The sequence below is a fragment of the Manis javanica genome, chromosome 5 (assembly GCF_040802235.1).
Source record: "Manis javanica isolate MJ-LG chromosome 5, MJ_LKY, whole genome shotgun sequence".
Classification (NCBI taxonomy): domain Eukaryota; kingdom Metazoa; phylum Chordata; class Mammalia; order Pholidota; family Manidae; genus Manis; species Manis javanica.
The window spans coordinates 29,056,535-29,079,528 of NC_133160.1; the positions used below are offsets into that span (position 1 = coordinate 29,056,535).

At 35.9% G+C, this 22,994-nt stretch overlaps 1 protein-coding gene across 3 annotated transcripts in view; it reads right to left on the reverse strand.

Moving 5' to 3' along the window:
• DNAAF9 (dynein axonemal assembly factor 9) overlaps positions 1–22,994 on the reverse strand; it is a 156,225-nt gene that overhangs the window by 130,199 nt on the left and 3,032 nt on the right. For all 3 annotated transcript variants that reach the window (XM_073236851.1, XM_073236850.1, XM_073236852.1), the window contains exons 2-3: positions 9,583–9,662; positions 6,263–6,382 (exon numbers count right to left, since the gene is read on the reverse strand). In XM_073236851.1, the coding sequence (XP_073092952.1) occupies positions 6,263–6,382; positions 9,583–9,662 (200 nt within the window). The remainder of the gene's footprint in view (positions 1–6,262; positions 6,383–9,582; positions 9,663–22,994) is intronic.

Here is a 22,994-nt window from a genome sequence, read left to right on the forward strand (position 1 = left end):
ACAATTTCCAGACAAGCTAAAGTTGAAGGAATTTGTCTCCCACAAACCACCTCTACAGGGTATTTAAGAGGGACTGCTCTAGATGAAAGCACTCCTAAGGCTAAATAGATGTCACCAGAGAAAATAAAATCACAGCAAAAAAAGCAGACCAACCAAATACTAACTAAAGGCAAAAAATAAAATCAACTACCCACAAAAGCAGATAAGGAAACACAATAGAGCACAGAATAAAACACCCAACATATAAAGAATGGAGGAGGAGGAATAAGGGAGAGAAATAAAGAACCACCAGACAGTGTTTACAATAGCACAATAAGCGAGTTAAGTTAGACAGTAACATACTAAAGATGTTAACCTTGAACCTTTGGTAACCACGAATCTAAAGCCTGCAATGGCAATAAGTACATATCTTTCAATAATCACCCTAAATGTAAATGGACTGAATGTACCAATCAAAAGACACAGAGTAAGAAATGGATAAAAAAGCAAGATCCATCTATATGCTGCATACAAGAGACTCACTTCAAACCCAATGACATACACAGACTAAAAGTCAAGGGATGGAAAAAGATATTTCATGCAAAGAACAGAGAGAAAAAAGCAGGTGTGGCAGTACTAGTATCAGACAAAATAGACTTCAAAACAAAGAAAGTCACAAGAGATAAAGAAGGAAATTACATAATGATAAAGGGCTCAGTCCAACAAGAGGATATAACCATTAAAATATATATGCACCCAACACAGGAGCACCAGCATATGTGAAACAAATACTAACAGAACTAAAGGATGAAACAGAATGCAATGCATTCATTTTAGGAGACATCAACACGCCACTCTCTCCAAAGGATAGATCCACTGGACAGAAAATAAGCAAGGACACAGAGGCACTGAACAACCCACTAGAACAGATGGACCTAACAGACTTCTATAGAACTCTAAATCCTAAAGCAACAGCATACACATTCTTCTCAAGTGCACATGCAACATTCTCCAGAATAGATCACATACTAGGCCACAAAAAGAGACTCAGTAAATTCCAAAAGATTGAAATTCTACCAACCAACTTTTCAGATCACAAAGGTATAAAACTAGAACTAAATTCTACAAAGAAAGCAAAAGGCCCACAAACACATGGAGGCTTAACAACATGCTCCTAAATAATCAATGGATCAACGACCAAATTGAAATAGATACCAAGCAATATATGGAAACAAATGACAACAACAACACAAAGCCCCAACTTCTGTGGGACGAAGGAAAAGCAGTTCTAAGAGGAAAGTATACAGCAATCCAGGCATATTTAAAGAAGGAAGAACAATCCCAAATGAATAGTCTAATGTCACAATTATCGAAATTGGAAAAAGAAGAACAAATGAGGCGTAAAGTCAGCAGAGGAGGGACATAATAAAGATCAGAGAAGAAATAAATAAAATTGAGAAGAATAAAACAATTGAAAAAATCAATGAAATCAAGAGCTGGTTCTTTGAGAAAATAAACAAAATAGATAAGCCTCTAGCCAGACTTATTAATAGAAAAAGAGAATCAACAGAATCAGAAATGAGAAAGAAAAAAATCACAACGGACCCCACAGAAATACAAAGAATTATCAGAGAATACTATGAAAACCTACATGCTAACAAGCTGAAAATCCTAGAAGAAATGGACAACGTCCTAGAAAAATACAACCTTCCAAGACTGACCAAGGAAGAGACACAAAATTTAAACAAACCAATTACCAGCAAAGAAACTGAAGTAGTAATCAAAAAACTACCCAGGAACAAAACTTCCAGCCCAGATGGATTTACCTCAGAATTTTATCAGACGTATAGAGAAGATATAAATACCCATTCTCCTTAAAGTTTTGCAAAAAATAGAAGAGGAGGGAATACACCCAAACTCATTCTATGAAGCCAACATCACCCTAATACCAAAACCAGGCAAAGACCCCAACAAAAAAGAAAATTATGCACCAAAATCCCTGATGAACATAGATGCAAAAATACTCAACAAAATATTAGCAAACTGAATTCAAAAATATATAAAAAGGATCATACACCATGACCAAGTGGGACTCATCCCAGGGATGCAAGTATGGTACAACATTCGAAAATCTATCAACATTCCACCACATCCACCACATCAACAAAAAGAAGGACAAAAATCACATGATCATCTCCATAGACACTGAAAAAGCATTCAACAAAATTCAACATCCATTCATGATAAAAACTCTCAACAAAATGGGTATAGAGGGCAAGTACCTCAACATAATAAAGGCCATATATGATAAACCCACAGTTAACATCATACTAAACAGAGAGAGGCTGAAAGCTTTTCCTCTGAGATCGGGAACAAGACAGGGATGCCCACTCTCTCCACTGTTATTCAACATAGTACTGGAGGTCCTAGCCACGGCAATTAGACAAAACAAAGAAATACAAGGAATCCAGATTGTTAAAGAAGAAGTTAAACTGTCACTATTTGCAGATGACATGATATTGTACATAAAAAACCCTAAAGACCCCACTCCAAAACTATCAGAACGATATCAGAATACAGCAAAGTTGCAGGATACAAAACTAACACACTGAAATCTGAGGCTTTCCTATATACTAACAATGAACCAATAGAAAGAGAAATCAGGAAAACAATTCCATTCCCAAATGCATCAAAAAGAATACAATACCTAGAAATAAACCTAACCAAGGAAGTGAAAGACCTATACCCTAAAAACTATAAGACACTCTTAAGAGAAATTGAAGCGGACACTAGCAAATGGAAACTCATCCCATGCTCTTGGCTAGGAAGAATTAATATCGTAAAAATGGCCATCCTGCCCAAGGCAATATACAGATTTGATGCAATCCCTATCAAATTACCAACAACATTCTTCAACGAACTGGAACAAATATTTTAAAAATTCATTTGGAAACATCAAAGACCCCGAATAGCCAAAGCAATCCTGAGAAGGAAGAATAAAGTGGGGGGGATCTCACTCCCCAACTTCGAGCTCTACTACAAAGCCATAGTAATCAAGACAATTTGGTACTAGCACAAGAACAGAGCCACAGACCAGTGGAACAGAATAGAGACTCCAGACACTAACCCAAACATATATGGTCAATTAATATATGATAAAGGAGCCATGGACATACAATGGGGAAATGACAGTCTCTTCAACAGATGGTGCAAGCAAAACTGGACAGCTACATGTAAGAGAATGAAACTGGATCACTGTCTAACCCCATACACAAAAGTAAATTCGAAATGGATCAAAGACCTGAATATAAGTCATGAAACCATAAAACTCTTAGAAAAAAACATAGGCAAAAATCTCTTGGACATAAACATGAGCAACTTCTTCATGAACATATCTCCCCAGGCAAGGGAAACAAAAGCAAAAATGAACAAGTGGGACTATATCAAGCTGAAAAGCTTCTGTACAGCAAAGGACACCGTCAATAGAACAAAAAAGCATCCTACAGTATGGGAGAATATGTTCATAAATGACAGATCTGATAAAGGGCTGACATCCAAAATATATAAAGAGCTCACGCACCTCAACAAACAAAAAGCAAACACTCCAATTAAAAAATGGGAAGAGGAGCTGAACAGACACTTCTCCAAAGAAGAAATTCAGATGGTCAACGGACACATGAAAAGATGCTCCACATTGCTAGTCATCAGAGAAATGCAAATTAAAACCACAATGAGATATCACCTCACACCAGTAAGGATGGCCACCATCCAAAAGACAAACAACAACAAATGTTGGCGAGGTTGTGGAGAAAGGGGAACCCTCCTACACTGCTGGTGGGAATGTAAATTAGTTCAACTATTGTGGAAAGCAGTATGGAGGTTCCTCAAAAAGCTCAAAATAGACATGCCATTTGACCCAGGAATTCCACCTCTAGGAATTTACCCTAAGAATGCAGCAGCCCAGTTTGAAAAAGACAGATGCACCCCTGCTTATCACAGCACTATTTACAATAGCCAAGAAATGGAAGCAACCTAAGTGTCCATCAGTAGATGAATGGATAAAGAAGATGTAGTACATATACACAATGGAATATTATTCAGCCATAAGAAGAAACAACATGGATGGAGCTAGAGGATATTATGCTCTGTGAAATAAGCCAGGCAGAGAAAGACAAGTACCAAATGATTTCACTCATATGTGGAGTATAAGACCAAACAAAAACTGTAGGAACAAAACAGCAGCAGAATCACAGAACCCAAGAATGGACTAACAGTTACGAAAGGGAAAGGGACTGGGGAGGATGGGTGGGAAGGGAGGGATAAGGGTGGGGAAAAAGAAAGGGGGCATTACGATTAGCATGTATAATGTGGGGGGGTGCACGGGGAGGGCTGTGCAACACAGAGAAGACAAGTAGTGATTCTATAGTATCTTACTACGCTGATGGACAGTGACTAATGGAGTGTGTGGGGGGGATATGGTGAAGGGGAAAGCCTAGTAAACATAATGTTCTTCATGTAGTTGTAGATTAATGATAACAAAATAAAAATAAATAAATAAATAAATCCTCATCCTCTTGTTGGCCTCTTTTCCTCTCATACAATTAGAGACTGAAATGCAGAAACATAAAACTGGTGATCTCAGCTCTCCAACTACTTGGATTTAAAAAATGAATGTATTAGTTTGGAAGAAAATGTTCATTTCATAAGCAAGCACTGTGCCAGGTGACAGGATAAAGAGAAAGATAAGCAAAAAAAAGCATACGTTTGAGGATTTAAACTACTTCCTTAATTTCAGTACTGTGATACCCTTATCAACCATGGCTGCAGTGAAATGTGTGGCTGGTACAAGCATCTGTCTTTTTTTTTTTTTTTTTTTTTGAGAGGGCATCTCTCATATTTATTAATCAAATGGTTGTTAACAACAATAAAATTCTGTATAGGGACTCAATGCTCAATGTACAATCATTAATCCACTCCAAGCCTAATTCTTGTCAGTCTTCAATCTTCTGAAGCATAACCAACAAGTTCTTACCAAGCATCTTTTTAAAACTCTATAAATGAGCTGCCAAGATGAATTTTTTCCAAACCAGTAGATATAGTACAGTATAAGGAAACATGTTTTTAATTCAAACTCTGAAATTAAATTTGAACTGAAAGAAATTTAATGAAGGAATAATTTCAGCTTGCTCTTTCTGTACTTATTAATAAAAAAAAGGAAACCTTTAACCAATTTGTAAGGATAAACATTATTAAGGGCTTTACTCTAGAAGGATTTTCACACACTGGACCAGGCACTTCAGCCTCAGCACTATGACAGTTTAGACCAGATCATTCTTTGTTGTGGGGAGCTGTCCTAGATATTGTAAGATGTTTATTTAGTATCATCTCTAGCCTCTATCCATTCTGCCCAGTTGTGACAATCAAAAACATCTTCAGATAGTGCCAAATGTCCCTTGGGGAATAAAAGTGCCCCCAGTTAAAAACCACTGCTCCTGGGTCCACAGCAAGATTACTTCACATCAGACATTTGCTTTCATGCATCGCCTAGCTGCTTCACGAGAGTTGTCTGTCTTTTATCCAGTTTGATTTGTCTATTCCTGTGTCTCCTGACCCATCTGGCAGATAAGTCATGATGCTAAGTACATGATATCAGAGAGAGCTTCTGGGCATCAGCCCACCGCAGCAGAAACACAGGGTGAGTATCTCAGAGCTGAGAGAGGGAATGCAGGCAGAAAGCCTGCATTGTACTTATGGGCATCATCACGAATGAAAGTCACACAAAAAACAATTCCCAAAGATAAAGCAGGACAAAGAGCCTTTGCTCCTAAGCTGAAGAGCCACAGTCTTCCTTGTAGGAGGAGCTGGCAGGCTCATCCTTGACTCAAAACTGAAAAGTGCTTTCATAGGACTACACACATAATCTCAACCTCCCAGCATGTAGAGGCAGTGGGAAATTCAGAGGAAAATAAGAATCTTGCCAAGAAGATGCAAAGCCAAATGCTGATGTTTACTTTTCTTCCCTAAAGCTGATTTATCCAGTAGGCATATTCCGAAAAGTGCTTGTATCTAGTCTCTTACCATCCAGCAGGTAACCAACTGCAATGCACTATTTAAGATATCAGCAAAGTAGAAATGCTGTTCATTAATAAAAAAGGCAAACATTTGCTGGGGCTTCAGGTTCACTTTAAATTTGGTACTTTCCCTTAAAAAGATCATGAAATACAGATCAAAAGAAATAAATTCCTACTCCTCTTTCACACAGAATTTACCAATATATACTTACCATCTAGAACTTCTTCTGAAAACCCTGTTTTCTCAAAATCACTGGTATTCTGATTGTACAAACCAAACAGAAGATAATTTGCCAGCTCTCTGCAGCCTTCATTGTACCTGCTATCGATTCCTGAAAGGCAAAAGGAGGCTCTGATCAGCTGTACTGTACAATGGGGAGCCAATAAGCCCCCAAAACTTGCCCTTGCTCAGTAAAACCCTGATGGTTAGGTTAATGGCAGCAGATCACACCTGTCTGAGCCTGAAACCAAGCTAAGCAACTCTGTGAAACAAACAGGCCTCAGCATTAAGTATCCTTACTAGGATTCAAGATTTATATAATTGAGACAAATAGCATAGATTACTAAAGCTACTGATTTCCAAAAAGCAATTCTTGAGGATAGAAGGAACCAGAAAATATGGCCCAAGTGCCCAGATCTTGGTTTCTAATATTCTCCAATAAAAAGGACCAAGGTTCCTTGGAAAAATAGCTGACTCTAGGACTGGAGCAGAAAATATACAAAACCCTGGAGTATCTTACAGTTCTAGAAAGTACAGAAGTGTTAAACAAAAACTGATGTGGAGTACATCAAAGGGAGGGACATAGGAGTCAACTGAAAGAGCTCTAAGTGGGCAAAGCTGGAACAATTTGAAGTAGCAGAATATAACCCAACATATAAATAAAGTATACTGGGTTTTAACTCAAAGTATAAAATAAATATTCATGAGTCCAGACTGAGACAAATAAATGATTGAATACATAAATAAATGGGAGAGAATTCAGAATTTCAAATAATTTATGTAGATATTCCCTTCCTCAAAGAGCATAACTCCCCACTCCTTAAGTGTGGAGGGCATAGTGACTTCCTTCCAAAGAGGAGAATATAGAAGAGGGGCGGGCAAAATAACCTTACAGTGCAGAACCTGACAAACAGTATTTCAGCCAGGTGATCAAGAGCAATATAAATAGTGAAAAGTCATACTGATAGTATGTATCCTTGAAATCATATGATGAAAATGGCATGTTACTTCACCAGTCTTCTGTCTACCCAATACCCATAACCCAGGTCTAATCATGAGAAAAACATAAGACAAATCCCAAAAGAGGGACATTCTACAAAATACTTGACTACTACTACTCAAAACTGTCAAGGTCATCATCAAAAACAAGGGAAGTTTGACAAACTACCATAATCAAGAGGAGCCTCAGGAGACACAACAACTAATATAAATGTAATGTGGTATCCAGGATGGGATCCTGGAACAAGAAAAGGACATCAGGTAAGAACTAAGGAAATCTGATGAAGGTGTGCTTTAGTTAATAATGTATTAATATTGATTCATTATTTGTGACAAATGTACCATTATTAATTTAAAATGCAAATAATAGCAGAAACATGGAAACTCTGTACAACCTTTGCTATTTTTCTGTAAACCCAAAATTGTTTTTTTTTTAAATAAAGTTTATTAAAAAGGAAAAAAACAAGATTGGCCATACCAAGTGTTGGTGAGAAATGGAACTCTTGGAAGCTGCTGGTAAGAAAATAAAATGGTATAATCACTTTGTATGCAAATGTTTATACCAGTTTTATTTGTAATAGGAAAAAAACAGAAACCCAAATATCCATTGACAGTTGAACAGATAAGCAAATAGGCATATAGAATATACACAGTAAAATACTCACCACCGATAAGAAAGGATGAACTAGCAATACATGCTACAATATGGATGAATCTCAAAATATATATGCTGAATGAAAGAAGTCAAACAAAAAGAGTGTATACTGTATGGTTCCATTTATATAAAACTCTAGGAAATATACACTAATGTATAGTGACAGAAGGCATATCAGTAGTTGTCTGAGAGTGGGGAAGGGGCAGAACAGAGTCCTTACAAAAGGGCACAAGGGAACTTGGAGGTAATAGATACTTGCACCATCTTGATTGTGTTGGTAGTTTCACATATGTGTACATATGTCAAAACTTACCATATTGTACACTTTATGTGTGGTTTATTATATGTCAATTATACCACCATGGAGCTATTTAAAAAAAAGGTTAGCAGAAATTAAGAACATTTCCTATACCGTAATAACTAAATGACAAATGCTAAAATGAAGATGAGTTGAATCAGAGTTGCCTGGAAGGGTGTTCCAGCAGTTAGAAGGCCAGTTAAACCAATTAACCAACAAACAATGAGATGCTATGACAATTCTAATTACACAGAAAAGTACAATTCACTAAACCTCAGAATCTGTTTCAAAGTATACGGAGTCCTTCACTGATTTCTTGCTTGACTTTCACATAAAGCTCTTTGTCCTGAAGGTTTATTAATGTTTTACCTTCATCTTCACATATAACCTTAAACACACCAATTTCCACAACACTTGGTTTTTATTAAAACAGATACTTATCTGCCTCAGGATATTCTTATAATTGAGCCTTTTCTCAATCCTTCAGTATTCTATATTCAAATAGCCCATGGAATCAATTTTATGCTGCCTATTTTCACTAGGTTGAGTATAATAGAAATAACAGCATAAGTACAGTAACAAATAGGTGGCTTTATTTATAGGTAAATTCATGGCAAAGAAAGCCCCCATACTCCTGATGGATGCAGCTGGGAAGAGAATCCAGTAACTGTTGCTTAAGCATTTGAAACCTCTGGCTGGAATTCCAGGTCCACCACACTGGGACTGAGTGGTGGATCCAGGATTCAAACCCAAAACATGCCTGGCCCCAGGGTTTTTAACCACTCTGCACACTGCCTCTCATAAGGTTAAACAAAAGTGCTGTTAAGAGAAAAAACAAAATTATGCATAGAATATCTAAGGAAGGACAAACCACAAACTGCTGCAGTTTGCTTCTGGAAAGGAAAGTGTGGTTTATGAACAAACCACCTGACCTAATGATTCCACTTCTAGGACTCAATACTATGGATATAAATGAAAATGAGATAAGGAAGGAGATCAATCTGATAGAGAAAAATCTCCACGATATATTATCAAATGAAAATTTTTAAATCAGGTTAACAACAATATGTGTAAAATGTTCCCATTCAACAGTGTTATTTCTGGGGAGTGGGACTGGGAATCTGGGACGGTTAGGAAGCTCTGTTCATTATTATTCATATATTGTTTTAATTTTTAAATTATATGATGTATCTTCATAATAAAAAAAAATCTAAAGAAGAAATAAATGCTCAATTCTGCCTCTCAATGGTCCTGAGTCCATTTGTTTCACAGTTTATCTCACAATGAAACTATTAGTATATTCCTGTGAACTTTAATAAGGTTGCCCCAACCCTGAGTCCCGCCTTATCAAAAGACTGACCTAGGATGCAGAGAATTCCATCAGGTTGAGACTTGCTGCACTGGGTCAGGATGCTCTGAACCTGGCGGAGTCGGCTGCAACTGCAAGAAGAACAGAAATCAGCTCCCCGAGTGCCAGCACATGAACGCGTGAGGAAAAGGAATGACTGCTAGGATGGATACTGGTCCTTGTCTGGTTTTGGTATCAAAACCAGAAAATCACCTGGAAAGTATTCCCCTATGCTGCTATTTTCTGGAAGAGATTATACAAAACTGATCTGAAGACTAAGGCAGAACTGCTGCTTACAAATGGGATGGTCAGTGGCTCTCTTGGCTCAACAGAGGATAGAGCTAAAGGCCCTCTCATGTCAGTGCTGGGCAGGACTGAGACCCAGCAGCTGACCAGAAGGACCTCCAGTGACTTCTCATTTTTGAGGATTATTAAAGAATTTCCACATTGGTTTGCCTTGTGGTACTCATCAATCTGTTAAAAGCAAAGCAAAAAAAAAAAAAAAAAAACAGATAAAAACCAAAAACTGATCTAAGGACTTACATGAGACTGATTCGTCATCACAACTACCCCGATAGATTGTCAGTGAAGGGTACTTGCTCCCATTTCGTACAGATTATTCCTTTGGTCTTAGGGATAGCCCCCTCCTCCCCAACAAAGCACAAGGAGAGGCACTCCCAGACATTAGTATCACATCACCCATGCTCTCCATAAGAACCCGTTCTCCTTCCTGGCAGTCTCACAGAAAGGTGCTCAATTTCCTGCTCAAGACTGATCCTTCCACTGGGTTTCTCCCTGTCACCTCCAGGTCCAGGATCTGCCTCCACTATTCACTCGCTAACACTTTAATATTTCAGTTTTTCTCTAAAGTCAACATATTCCCTGCCCTACTCCATCATTAACTAAAATCCTCTACAAACCAACTACACTAACTGCTGCATCCATGACAATCAGACTTCATCCCCACCCCTCACTGAATCTGCTCTGGTACATTCCCTATACTCACCCAAGCAATAGTATTTCCAGCCAAACAACACTATTTCCCTTCCCTGGATTTCTTTTTTCCCCCTGGATTCTTTCTGATGCCCCCATGCCCCAAGTCATCCACTCCATGACTTAGTGGTCATCACCACTTTTTCCTTCAAGATGTTCACAATCTTCCACCTAATACCAAAACCAGACAAAGACAGTACCAAAAAAAGAAAGAAAAGGAAAAGAAAACTACAGACCAATAACCATTTGTCATGAGTATAAATGTAAAAATCCTTAATAAAATACAGTTGACTTTTGAGCAAAAATAGGTTTGAACTATACGGGTCTACTTATACATGGCTTTTTTGCAATAAACATATTGGAAACATTTTTTTGAGAATTGTAACAAATTGAAAAGGCATTTTCTTTTCTTTAGCTTTCTTTATTGTAAGAATAGGGTATATAACACATGTAATATACAAAATATGTGTTAATCAACTGTTTACATTACAATAAGGCTTGCAGTTAACAGCAGGCTATTAGTTAAGGTTTTGGGGAGTCAAAAGTCATTGTGGATTTTTGACTGCACAGGGGGTTGGCACCCCTACCCTTGTGTTGTTCAAGGGTCAACAAAATTAGCAAATAGAATTCAACAACATATCAAAAGAATTATACAGCATGACCAAGAGGGGTTTTCCCTGGAATGCAAGTTTGTTTCATTATTGGTAAATCAAAGTAATCTATCACATTAACAGGCTAAAAAAAAAAAAAATCATACAATCATATTAATACAGAAAAAAATCACCTGACAAAATTCAACACCCATTCACAATTTTAAAAAACTCAGAAAATTAGAAATAAACGAGTTTCCTCGACTTGATAGAGAGTATCTACAAAAAGCCTTCAAAGCAAAGTTTGGGATTGTACTTGATGGTGAAAGACTAAATGTTTTTCCTTTAAAAGGAGGAGTAAGGAAAGGATGTCTGCTTTCACCACTTTATTTGACATAATACTGGAAGTTCTATCCTATGCAATAAGACAAGAAAAGGAAATAAAAGACACAGAGATTAAAAAGGGAGAAATAAAACTATCCCTATTTGCAGATGACATAAGGCCTATGTAGGGAATCTCACAGAATCTACCAAAAAACTAATAAATGAGTTCAACAAGGTCGTAAGATTAACAGATAAAAATCAATGGTACTCCTAGTAAACATAATGTTCTTCATGTAACTGTAGATTAATGATAACAAAATAAAAAAAAATAAAAAATAAAAGACTAACAGAAAAAAAAAATCAATGGTACTTCTGTATAAAGGCAACAAACACCTGGTAAACAAAATCTAAATTTAAATAGAAATCTAACAAAGCATGCATAGGACTTAAAAGCTAAAAACCACAAAACACTGATAAAGGAAATCAAAGAAGATCTAAGTAAATGGACATTGTGTGTTCATGGATTGGAAGACTCAACATAATGTTGATGTCAATTCTCCCCAAGTTAATGTACAGGTTTAACACAATCTCATCAAGATTTTTTGTAGATTACTCTAAAACTTATATGGAAATGCATTTATATAGAATAAAAAATGTTTTGAAAAAAAGAATAAAGTGGGAGGAATTATTCTACCTAATGCCAAGACTTATATAGCTAAAGTAATCAAGACTGAGTGGTGTTGGCTGAGAGAAAGACAATAGGTCAATGGAACAGAAAAGAGTAGTAAGTAATAGACCCACACTAATATAGCTAATTTATTTTTGATAAAGGTTCAAAAGCAATTCAATGGAGGAAGGATAGTCTTTTCAATAAATGGTGTTAGAGTAACTGAATACCCATAGACAAAACCATGAACCTCACCCTAAACCCTATACCTTATGCAAAAATTAGCTCAAAATAGATCACAGATTTAAATATTCAAATGTGAAACTATAAATCCTAGAAGAAAATACTCTGGACTTAAGATTTGATGAAGTTCTTGGACTTGATACCAAAAGTATGATCCATATAAAAAAAACTGATAAATGGGACTTAATCAAAATTAAAATTTTTTGCTTTGTGAAAGACCTTGTAAAGAGAATGAAAAGACAAGCTACAGATTGGGATAACATATTTGCAAAGAAGAATACATAAGGAACTCTCAAAACTCAACAGTAAAAAACAATTAGAAAATGAGCAAAAGGCATAATGAAACATTTCCTCAAAAAGGATACAGATAAGCACTTGAAAACATGCTCAAAATCATTATCCATTAGGGAAATGCAAATTAAAACCACAATGAGATATTACTACAAATCTATTAGAAAAGCTAAAATAAAAAAATGACAATACCAAAATGCTGGTGGGGATTCAGAGAAACAATTTCTAAAAGAAATTAAAGCCAGCAATAATGGAAATACATTTGTTCATGCATTGGAAGATTTAATACTGCTAAGTTGTCACATTACACAAAATGATCTACAGATTCAATGTAATTCCACCAAAATTCCAATGATATTTTTTTGCAAAAATAATAAAATCCAACCTAAAATTCATATGAAATCTCAAGGGACCCAGAATAACCATAACATTATTGAAAAAGGACAAAGCTGGAGGATACACTGCCTGATTTCAAAAGTTACTACAAAGCTATGGTAATCAAAACAGTGTGGTACTGGCATAAAGAAAGACAAACAGAACAACAGAACAGAATAGAGAGCCTAGAAATAAACTCCTCTGTGACTGGCTTATGTCACTTATTACGTCCTCATGGTCAAATTATTTTTGACCATGCTATTGAGACCATTCAATGAGAAAGATTTTTTTTCAACAAATGGTTTTGAGGAAACTATATCCACATGCAAAAGAATGAATTCAGACCTTTACCTTACATTACATCATACACAAAATTTAACTCAATATAATAAAGACCTAAATATAAGCCTAAAACTATAAAACTTTTAGAAGAAAATATATGGGAAAGCTTCATGACATTGGATTTGGCAAGGATTTCTTGCTATGACCACAAAAGCACAGACAACAAAAGAAAAACATATAAATGAGACCATCAAATTTTAAAACTTATTTCAACAAAGGACATTTTACAGAGTGAAATTAATTATATTACTTATTATAACAGTGATTAACAGAGTGAAAAGGCAACCCTCAGAATGGGAGAAAATATTTGCAAATCATATATCTGACAAAAGGCTACTACCCAGTATATACGAGGAACTCCTACAATTCAACAACAACAAAAAAACAATTCAGAGTGGGCAAAGGATTTGAATAGTTCTCCAGAAAAGATATATGAATGGCCAATAAGCACATGAAAAGATGTGCAACCTCATTAGTCATTAGGGAAATGAAAATCAAAACTACAGAAATACTATGCCCACACAAATCAAGACCACTACTATAAAAAGAAACAAAAATGAAAAATGATGGGTAGAAATTGGGACCTGTGTGCACTGTTAATGGGAATGTAAAATAGTGTAGCTACTATGGAAAACAGAATGGCAATGTCTCTAAAAATTAAAAAGAGAATGACCATATATAATCTAGCAATTTCACTTCTGGGTATACACCCAAAATAACTGAAAGCAAGAACTTAAAGAGATATTTGTATACCCATGTTCATAACATTATTCACACTAGTCAAAAGGTTTTAAAAGCAATCCTAAGTGAAGTCAGTCAGAGAAAGACAAATACCATATGATTTCACTTATGTGTGGAATCTAAAAAACAAACCTCACAAATAAACAAAACAGAAACAGACTCATACCGAGAACAACCTGGTGGTTGCCCGGGGTGAAGTGGGTATTAGCAAACTAGGGGAAGGGAATTAAGAGGTACAAACTTCCAGTTATAAATTTAAGTCATGACATAAAAAGTACAGCATAGGGAATATAGTCAATAATATTGTAATAACTTTGTATGGTGACAGATGATAACTGGACCAATTGGGGTGATCATTTCATGTGTATAAAATGTCCAATCACTATGTTGTATATCTGAAACTAATACAATACTGTACATCAACTATAATTTTTTTAAAAAGGTAGAAGCAACCCAAGCGTCTATCACCAGAGGAGCAAACAAACTGGGCTATATACATAGAATGGAATGGTATTCAATCTTAAGGAAAGAAATTCTGACACATGCTAAAACATGGATGAACCTTGAGGACATTATAGTAAGTGAAATAAGCCAGTCACAAAAGGACAAATACTATGATTTCATTTTATGAGGTATCTATACTAGTCAAATTCCTAAGAGACAGAAAATAGAATGGTGGTTGCCAGGGGCTGGGGAAAAGGAATGGAGAGTTATTAATAGGTACAGTTTTAGATGATGAAAAGAGTTCTGTGGATGAATAGTGGTAATGGCTGCACAACAATGTGAATGTATTTAATGCCACTAAACCATACATTTAAAAGTGGTTAAGATGGTAAATTTTGTTGTGTATTTTACCAGAATTTTTTTTAATTAAGTTAAAAAGAGTCAGTGCCATGTAAAACAAAAATAACAGAGAGGAAGAACTCTTCTAACACAAAAGAGATTAAAGAATAATAATACAATGCAATGTACAGACCTGAATTTGATTTTTAAGAAAACGAATTCATAAGACATCTGGGAAAATTTGATTATGGACTGGATTTGAGTATTTGATGATAGCAGGGAATCACTGTTAATTTTCTTAGGTGAGACAATGTTGTGGTCATACAGTGTCCTTTTTGTTAGCAGATGCAAGAGGAAGTATTTAGAAGTGAAGCACCATGATGTCTACAAGTCACTTCAAAAAGTTTTAACACAAAAGAAGAATGAGGAAAAGAAAAGAAAAAATAAAGATAACTGTTCATATGGTAAAATGTTAAAAACTGTTGAATCTAAGTGGTGGGTATAACAAGTATTCATTGTACTAGTCCTTCACCTTTTCTGTATTGTTTGAACATTTTCATAAAATCTGGGGCTGGAGGTATGGGGGGGCATGGGATAACGTAGGGTTTTAGAAATGGCAAAACAGAAGAAACTGCGAGATGATCAAGCTTGAAGTAAGAAAACTTCTTTCCCCAGGGAAATGGTAGCCTGTCCCTCCCTATTTTTTCCAGTTTAACAGATGATTGGTTTTGTAATCATTCTCTACGCTATACTAGAGATACTAGATATAATAGAAATATTAAATTCTATACCAGAAATAATTTATCAAGTTATTCCTTTGGCCTGTTTCCCAAACCATCTGGGCATAGGCTGTCTGACTGCCAAAGTTACTAAGAGCTCTTTGTTTTTCAAACTTAAAACCAGTCAGTGACAAAAGTATGAATAGGTCATGTGACTAAGAAACAAACAGCTCCCCGACTACTTCTATGGAAAGGCAAGACAAGTTTAGTGGTTGTCTTGAGAACAGGAGCAGAGTTTCTTTTCCACAAGTATCTTGGCCAAATAAATGGAAGCACATAAAACGCAGGAAGATCTTCCTCTTCCCAGAGTAAAACAATTATCCTAAATTAGTAGGAGCTCTTATTTTGTCAAATGGGTAAAAGTAAATTCATTCCTTTTTCCCTTTGTAAATTTTCTTGCTTCCCAAATTTAGCTTTTTTAAAGAATTTTTATATTGAGGTCCATACAATAAAATGCACAAATCTCAGTGTACAGCTTGATGAATTTTGATGTGTGTATACACTCATGTAACCATTGCCTAGATCAAGATAGCAAATATGCTCACTAATTCTTCTCCCTTTATCTATTTCACCCATTCCCCCACTCCCTTCCCTTAATTTAATTTTTAACCAGAACATAGCCTTTCATTTGTCACTGAAGCATTAAACTTGTCACTAACTGAAATATTTACCTATTAAAAAAAAATCTGGTAAGTATAATTAGAAAACCACAATCACCCGTATTCCTAACACCCAGAATTAACAACTATTAGCATTTTGGCAAACTTGCTTTTATCTTCATTAGTGCCTTTTTAATTATGAATGTAAAATATGAATTTTATTTTTTTAATGAATAAAAAAGGAATATTACATAAAACTAAAGTCTTCACTGTTATTCATCCCAAGAGGTCACCAATGAATTTACTGTATATCCATCCAATCTTTATTTTCTTCCCTAATAGATATTTTCAAACATGTACCAAGCCCAGCAATAGTGCTTCCCTATAGCTTCTAGGTCTGCCTGAGCACAGCTAGCACATCCTGCCTGTGGTCACTCAACAACTTTACAAAGTTCCTCCTTTAGAATACCTGCAGACTCAGCAGACCCAATAATGCAGTTTATGTCAAATATGCTACATGTACAGTGTATTTTTTACTTTCCTTGGATTCAGACTCAGAATCTGGACATGAAAGAATGATAGGATGAAGAAATTAAGACCTGAACAGAAGCAGTTTGTCCAAGATTACAAGGCTGAGTAAAGATTAACTGCACCAGAAACTGAGTGACCAGATACCCTGACTCTGAACTCTTCCTTTCTGCTATACCTCACTGGTTTCCTGATAAAAAAGTTAGCCACAGATACAGTATTTTTGAATTCTAGGCAGTCATCTCTACATTCTTCCCATCTTCCATTTTACATGTAATTAGTGATTACATATAAATTATAATTTTAATCGTATACAATTACTGTATACACAGCCAGGTATATTTTCTTGCTTGTTTGTATTTCAGTATTCTGGTTCCCTAAAATAAAGAAAAAAAATTAAGAATGTTATTTCTGCCCATTTTCCTCCATAATTTATGCTAATCTTCTGATTTTAAAAATTAAACAAAACATGAACATATTTTTATTTTCTTTATACTTTGTTCTGAATATTTTACAAAGTGAATCCCCATACCAATCTTATTTGCCTCATTATAGAAAACTGCTGTAAACAATGTGGTGTGAATCTCTCAGTAATATATACTTTAAGGGTTTTTTTGGAAGGGGGAAGGGTTCAATAAAGTTCTAATCATGAGATATGTAAGTGCTCTGCAACATGTTTTCACTTAACATTATACCTTAAAATCTTTCCAAGTTAGTATACAGGACTCAACCTCATTTTTTAAACTGTTGCACTATATTCTTTTGTTTTTATTTAACCAGCCACTATGATTAACATTCAGAATTTTTATTATTTTTGCAATAGCAAACAATGCTTCAGTGAGCAACCTTATACATCCATCTTTGACACAAGTGCAAAAGTTTCTGCAAGGTAGAGACCTAAATGTGGAACTGCCAGGGTAAAAGATATCTGCATTTAAAATGATGACAGATCTTGCCAAATTGTTTTCTTAAAACATTTACCTATCATATACCAGAGTACCTGTTTCCACACAACTTTCTAAGCCATGTTCAACTAATGTTAACCTAATGGTTAGAATTTTTATTGTTAAATTTATATTTTCCTTCATTACTAGGCAGATTGTCAAATGTTTACTGATCATCTGTATTTCATTTTCAATGAATGCATAGTCATGCTCTTTGCCCATTTTCTATTCAGTCCCTTGGGATTTTTTTCTCTTAAAAATTTATACATTCTATCATATTTTAAAAGTTGTGTTTTGGCCATTTACAAGTACTGCCTTCAAACTTACAGAGTTTGTTTATGGCATCTTTTTCATACAGGAGTTTCAAAGTTTTATGTAAGTAAATCTATCTTTATCTTTAAACTTAGGGGTTTTATGTCTTCCTTTTGTGTCTTCCCAACTATTATTTTAAAAAACAGTAAAACACCAATTATTTCATTTTAATTATACATGCGTGTTAAACATTTAGCTCTTTACTCCTCTGGAATTTACTCTCATAAAGCAAGAATCTAATTGCTTTTCTCCCCCAAAGTGTAAGTGATTGTCCCAAGACCATATCCTTTTAATCCTCTGATATGGAATGCCACTTTTAGCATATACTAAATTGCCATATATATCTGGATCCATTTTTTTATTTTTATTTGATCCATTTATCTATTCTCACAGAAATAGTACACTTAAAAAAATAATCAGAGCTTTAAGGTATGTTATTACTTGAACTTTCTAGTATATGGACTATTTTTATAGAAACATTATCTAATCCATAACCACTCTCTCCTTTTTACTAAATAGTACACCAATTTTATTTGAGGGAGCAATAGGCCCAGCTCCTTTGCTTCTACAGCTGACCAATGAGACATGCAGATGCCATCAAGTGGAAGTTTCTGGGGAAGCTCCCTGAAGGGAAGAGATTGACTCAGCTAGGAGAGCTGTCCCTTTCCTTTTCCTTCTTGCCTGGCAGACATGATAGAGTTCCTGCAGCCATTCTGTAACCGTGAAGCTATGGAGAAAATGGAATCCACTTGCTAAGGATAGCAAAATACAGACACAGAAGAGGCCTGGTTCGCTTATGATCTTATACCAAGACTAGCCTACCCTTCCATCTAGGCAGACATCGTTGTTTTTTTTTTTTTGAGAGGGCATCTCTCATATTTATTGATCAAATGGTTGTTAACAACAATAAAATTCTGTATAGGGGACTCAATGCACAATCATTAATCCACCCCAAGCCTAATTCTCATCAGTCTCCGATCTTCTCTAGGCAGACATCTTTTGTAAAAGAAAATAAACCCCAAAGTGAAGTTATTATTGTTAAGTGTCATATACCAGCTGTCAAATGCAGTTAGTAGCTGATAGGCCACCTTATCTAAAATGGTTAAAAATCCCAACTGCAATCCATGTCTACACATATTTTAAAACTGGAGTATTTAAGACATTGTACAAACTAAATTTAAGAACTTTGGAAAATACAATTTACCACAAATGGAAAATATTATCTGGAAGTCTAGTCACTATATTCTATGTTAACATCTTGTTTTCTATTTTGTTTCTTTTCTCCAGCTTTCTTTGAGAACTTCTTCAAACAATCTACTTTTTGTAAAGTGAGTTTCACAAGTCTTTATTCAGAAAGCATCCACAATTACTTTCCCTCACTTCTTTGACTACTAAAAGCATGTCAAATCTAAATGCAATGTGGAATTCTGGATTAGATACTGGAATAGAAGAACAACATTAGTGTAAAACAAGAAATCCAAATAAAGTATGGAGTACTAAACTCCAAGTAAACAAAAATTTTCTAAGGAAACAAAAGTTAACTAAATAATGTATTGTGCCAATATTAGTTTCTTAGTTTTGATAACTGCACCATGGTTGTGTAAGATATTAATTTTAGAAGAAGCTGGGTGAAGGCTATATATATGCACACATATACTCTGTGCCGTATTTCCAACCCTAATATTATTTCAAAAGAAGATGTGAAAAACAAAAAGCATGCCAAATGGCTGACTTTACCTCAACCCAAGGCTCAAAATCACAGCTAACAGTTTTAATTAAATACACAAGTTGTAGACTCTCTTTTTCTAAATTTCAAGGCAAAAAACATCAAATAAATTGAGGTGTGTAATTCATTTCCCCCTCTCCAAAAATTAAAGCATCACAGAAGAGCCCAAGAGCTAGGAAACACTGTCAAGATATTGTGCACTATTAATGCCACAGTGCTCACTGTAAGAGTACTCAGTACATGGTCATTCCATATACAAGGGAAAAGACAGATACTTAGACCTTTATCCTGGCCCAGAAATAGAGCCATACAGTCTACTAAGCAAAACTTTTTTTGCTTCTACACCACACCAAGCCTTTCTGGCCAGCATCTAAGCAAGTACACTGGAGGTGAAACTTCACATTTTCAGATATACAAAGTTATAGTCTGGCTTTGCGTTTTAACTTTACATATAAGGCAGGGACCATCTGCACTACAAAAGTAATTACTACTTCTGTAGATCTGTAAATCCAAAAGAGAACCATGGGTTTTGGCATTTGGCCAATAAACATCACTGATGAGATAACCAGCTCCTGTGAGACTTTACTGAACATCACTATCCTGAACTACCTTCTTACCATCTAGCTCACAACTGTGATTCTTCATTCTCTGAACACCCATGAAATCTAACACAGTTCACAGCTTACCCTGTACTTATTCTCTATTCATTTAATAATTAATTAATGCAAACAATGTTTCATAACAGCTAACAACAGCAGTTCATATTTAGCAAATGCTATGTGCCAGACACTGATCTAAGCACTGGGGCAAGAAATGTGGGACATGGCAATAAAAAATGGTCCCAGCCCTTTGGTAATTGCCAGAAGCAACAAAGGACATCCTTCCTCATGAGTCTCTGAACAAGGAAGAATCCCACCGGTACATGATATAGAGGAGCCCTAGTAAAGGAGCCCCTTAATCAGACTTTTCTGTTACAGCACATCCTCCAGTGGCTTTTAATAAAGAGTACATGGAAGGTCAAGCTTTGAGATCTTGTATGTGTGAAATGCCTTTATTTTTCCTTCACGCCTGCTTGAGAGTTTGGTTGGATACAGAATTCTGGGTGGGAATCCATTTTCCTTCAGAAGGAAATGGTTGTTCCATTATCTTCTCATTTCCAGTCTGGCTACAATCCTATGATTTCTGACCCAATCTATGTGATCTGTAGATATTCTTTTGTCTTATAGTTCTCAAAAATTTCATGATGCTGTGCCTTAACATGGATATTTTTAAATTAATTGTGCTGGATTCTTGGAGAGTCCTTTAAGCTGGAAACTCATGTTCTTTGGTTTTGAGATATTTAATTTCATTTTGGATGATTTCTTCATACCCTCAAACAATAACCACCCACTATTCCTCCTTGTTACAGACATCTCTGTACCTCTAGGTCACTCAGTCTTCCACACTCCCTAAAGATTTTAGCTTCTGGATCACTGTCTCTTTTGCTGTTACAACTCCAACCTTAACTCATAACAATCTCAATATGCAGTGAGATAATCCTTCCCTTTCCTTACCTCTCAGCTCCTTTATTCCTATCTTCCAGTAAGGTCCTCTGTTTACCTAAGCCATGACCTTTGGCAGTGCCCACAACCAAGCAGCTCAACAGAGCTACAGGAAAAGCATACAACTATGCTAACTGGTTGTAACTGTAACTGCCATAACTTAAATTTATGACAACAAATACTACATGGGCACTTGGTGCTGCTTAGCACACCTCAAACATTTCCTCATTCCACTTATTTTTCTCCATTCTCCTTGATGAATCTTCTTTCTCCTCAACTACCAACACCTTCCCCACCCTTCTTCATTTTTTGCTGCAGACCTTCCTTCTTATTTAAGTGAATAATCAGAAAAGAACTTCCACTTTCTCCCATTTAGCAACACACCAGTATTTGGGTCCATATAATTGCCACAGATAAACTGCCCAAACACCTACCCAAGATGAGGCCAATATACCCATTTATAATCCATATTTATGGCCAGATCCCATGCCCTTTCACCTACTCAAAAGACTTCATACCTGCAACTGTCCCTTCTCTTGTTTTAATCTGTACTCCATAATTCCCATCAACTTCAAACAGGTTATATATCCACCCACCTAAAAACAAAAAGACCTCAAACACTTCACACTCTTCCAGCCACAGCCTTATTACTCTGCTCTCCCTTATAAAAATCTCTGCAACAACATGATTATAACTATCTCTACTCAGCATTTTCAAGTGCTCTCCTATTTTCTCTTGAATCCACTGCACTAAAAAACCTGTTCTTGTTAGGGCCACCAATGACCTCCACAGTACCAAATCTAATGGTCTATTCTTAGTCCTCATCAGCCTATCAACAGTACTCATCACTTGCCCTTCCATGACTGTCCTTGATTCTTCTATCTCAGAGGTGGGAAATCATCTTCCCTCAGAATTTGAAAGACATTACTACACTGTCTTTTTCACATGGGATACCATAGGGCTTTGATATTGGTCCTCTTCTGTATCTACATTAGTCCTTCGATTGCTACCTAGTCTCATAGTTTAAATAAAAACCTGGGAGTCATCAGTGTATGGGTGGTATCTCCAGTTCAATCTCTCTCCGAACTCCAGATTAATATACCCAACCACAAATGAACATCTCCACTTGGATATCTATTGGCAACTCCAAATTTTCTCCACAAACCTGCTCTTATTCCAGTATTCCTAATATCAGTAAATGGTAACTCCACTCTTCCAACAGGTGAGCCCCAAATCAACTTACTTGCCTTCCCCTTATTATTATTCCTTTAGCCCTATTTCTTCCTTAGTTACTTACTTCTCTTCCCTCTGTATTATAATTTTTACTGTTTTTGTGACTTTCCACATACAGAGGGGCTCTCTGAGGGCAGGAACCTACCTTATTTGCCTGAATCCACAACACTCAGCAGAGTGTATGCTGGATTATTTGTATAAAGAGGCAGTGATATTTAACTGATAAATAACTCCTGAGTAGAAGCAGATCTCTCTGCAGGAAAAGATTTTTAAGTAAGAAAGCATATTTAAGCTATTTCCACTGGTTCCTTAATACAACTCTTGGTAATAAATCCAAAATCTCAGTGGCTTAAAACAAGACAGGTTTACTTCTTGCTCATTCTGTCAAACATAGGTTATCTGGGTTGATCCCA